The sequence below is a fragment of the Notechis scutatus genome, chromosome Z, assembly GCF_049901735.1.
Source record: "Notechis scutatus isolate UNSWTSFEM ecotype Mainland chromosome Z, rNotScu1.2, whole genome shotgun sequence".
Taxonomy (NCBI): domain Eukaryota; kingdom Metazoa; phylum Chordata; class Lepidosauria; order Squamata; family Elapidae; genus Notechis; species Notechis scutatus.
In genome coordinates, this window is record NC_142025.1 from 56,163,760 (window position 1) to 56,166,449 (window position 2,690).

General features: G+C 36.8%; 1 protein-coding gene across 1 annotated transcript in view; it reads left to right on the top strand.

Moving 5' to 3' along the window:
* The window catches only part of ACAD11 (acyl-CoA dehydrogenase family member 11), a 95,160-nt gene extending 94,236 nt beyond the window's left edge, over positions 1-924 (top strand). Inside the window, exon 21 of the mRNA XM_087947319.1 lies at positions 915-924. Within this exon, the coding sequence (XP_087803445.1) occupies positions 915-924 (10 nt within the window). The remainder of the gene's footprint in view (positions 1-914) is intronic.
* The last annotated feature ends 1,766 nt before the right edge of the window (positions 925-2,690 follow it).

The following is a 2,690-nucleotide window of genomic DNA, read 5'->3' on the forward strand; positions in this document are numbered from 1 at the left end:
ATGAGAATAAAGTTGAAAATGCTACAAGAATCTAAAGAAAATGGAGGGTTTGGATTACCAGATTGTTTTTTTACGTGGTTAAAATAATGAATAACTCTCAGACACAAGATACTGTTACATTTAGAAGGACATGATTTACAGTTAGGATGGTGATGGGGAGGAGAAGTTGGGGGAGAGGAGAAGATTGCAGGGAATCGAAGAGATCAGTGGATGAGACCCTCTGAGTGAATTGCTTTTTCGGAGTGAGATCTGAGAAGACCAGAGGAGGAATTCAGCTGCAGAGGAAGAAGAAGCCTGGTTGTGAAAGCAACAAGCGACGCCTTGAATTCTGTGTGAAAGGTCTACTCTCTACTATTTCAACTTAATACTGGTTATAAGACAGATTGCAAACGCGACAGATTTGAGGTGGAGGTTATAAGCGAAGAAGAGTAAGACAGTAGACCCATAATCGTTGGCAGAGGGAAAGAAGAAGAGGGAAGAAGAAGACAGAAAGAGACTAAAGGAAGCTGGGTCAAGACGGATTGCTGACAGCAATTAGTCAGCACTTTCTTACACCCCCATCTTCCGGTGCGTCCAGAAAGAGACATAATAAGGCAAAAAACACCAACTTCAATTTTGTTTTGACTTTCCTTTGGCATTAATCCTATGGACCTTTCTCTACAGACTTCTTGAAACCAAGAACATTCCTTTCCTTCCGTACCCTTCCTTTTTCTTTGTCTTTTCTTTTGATCTTTCCTTCCTCTATATAATAATTATAAATTTGAAAAGTGATTTATTTATGAGAGGTACACTGCTTTCTATAGATAAAAGCATTAATTGATTAGAGTGTTTTGTATATTGAACATTTAATAACTTTAAGGACTGTTAAGTAGGATTGATTTAGATTAATTTGAATTTTCAATATTAATATGTAGTATAGGATAAAGATTTACATAGAGTTAGAAATTTTAGAACTGTTTGAAAGCCCTAACTGAGTTGGATTTGACATAATATTGATTTTTTAGTCGTCAAATATACTTATATTTGATAGATAAATCTATTACAGAGAAGATAAAATAGTATTGGATAAAAGTCTACCATATTGGAATTTAAATTGCCCAAACAACAAATCAGTCTGAAGAAATAGAATTAAATAACTCGGTTGAGTAGTCTTCGTAAACAGTCTGGAAATTATATTCAAGGGGTAATAGCACTGAATGGTGATTTGGGATAATATAATAAATATAGTCCAATTGCAAAAACAAATTCTAATAGAGATGACCTCCACAACAACCACGGCCCTGAAAACGGGAAGGAAGAACACCCCAACCTTGACGACCACATTGACTCCAGCTTCCCCATCAATCCAGAAGACCATTGAGGAATCCATGACAGGGGAAAAACAACCGACTGTTACCAATGCCAACTTACAAGCAACATTATTATCTCTGCAAGAATCAATGTCCAAAATGCAGGAGATTATGATCAAGAACCACAACGAGACTAGAGCGGACATTAATGAACTGAAGGAAGAGATGGGAAAATTGAAGGCAGAGATGAAAGCAGATATACTGAAGGTGGAAGATAAGATCGGGTCAATGCAACAGGCCATGGAAAAAAATGAAATAAAGATAAAAGAAATAGAGACAAGGACAGAGCGAATGGAGAAGAACCTAGAGCGGGCAGAAGAAGACTTTAAAAATGTAAACAGAGAAATGGAAGACTCCTTGGTCTAACTAGAAATGGACAGAGCAGCGGCATACTTAAGATTTCAGAATGTGGAAGAATTGAAGAATGAGGAATTAGAGCAATTAATGGCAGGTCTATTGGCCGAATTGCTAGAGAAAGAGAAAGATGATTTACTTAAAGAATTCAACGAAGTCTACAGGGTTAGCAGGAGTTACGCAAGACATCACAACTGCCCGAGGGAGATCCATATCCATTTTTCAAGAAGATGCGTGAGAGACTTAATACTTAGAATGTCTAGAGACGAGAGAATAACATACAAGGGCAAAGAAATTACAATACTTAAGCAAATCCCTAGAAAAGTAAGGGCCTTGAGACAAGACTATAAATTTTTAGCTAATTATTTAAATAAAAAGGAAATCTCATTCAAATGGCTTATCCCTGAAGGGATGTTAATATCATGGAAGGGAAGGAAACTTAAAATAGATTCTATAGAATAGGCACATGACTTCCTTGATCAGCTAACAAATATGGAAGACCAACACTCTAGAGAGGAAAACCAAAGGAATTTGCAGGAAGAGCGTAGCTGTTATAGGAATAAAGATCAAAAATCTTCCCAATCCCAAGGGAAAGACAACTTGCAACAGGAAAGAGAAGAAACAACCTTACAACAACCACAAGAAGAGAGCCGTATAGTTACCAGACAAAAAGCAAAACAGATTTAGTTAAATGGAGGAAGAAAAGAAACTCCTCTCCATTAATATAAACGGTCTAAATTCAAGATCTAAAAGGAAAAGGATTCTAACCAAACTAATTAAACAGAATGTTGACATTATTTGTTCACAAGAAACACATATTAGGAAAAATGAGGAAAGATACTTAACTTGCCCAAAACTTGGGAAGCTTTTTACGGCACCAGCAGATAAGCACAAGAAGAAAGGTATTGCAATATACGTGAGAGACGATTTAAAAGCGGAGTTGATTTGGTCCGACCCCGAAGGAAGAACTCTGGTTGTACAAATTTC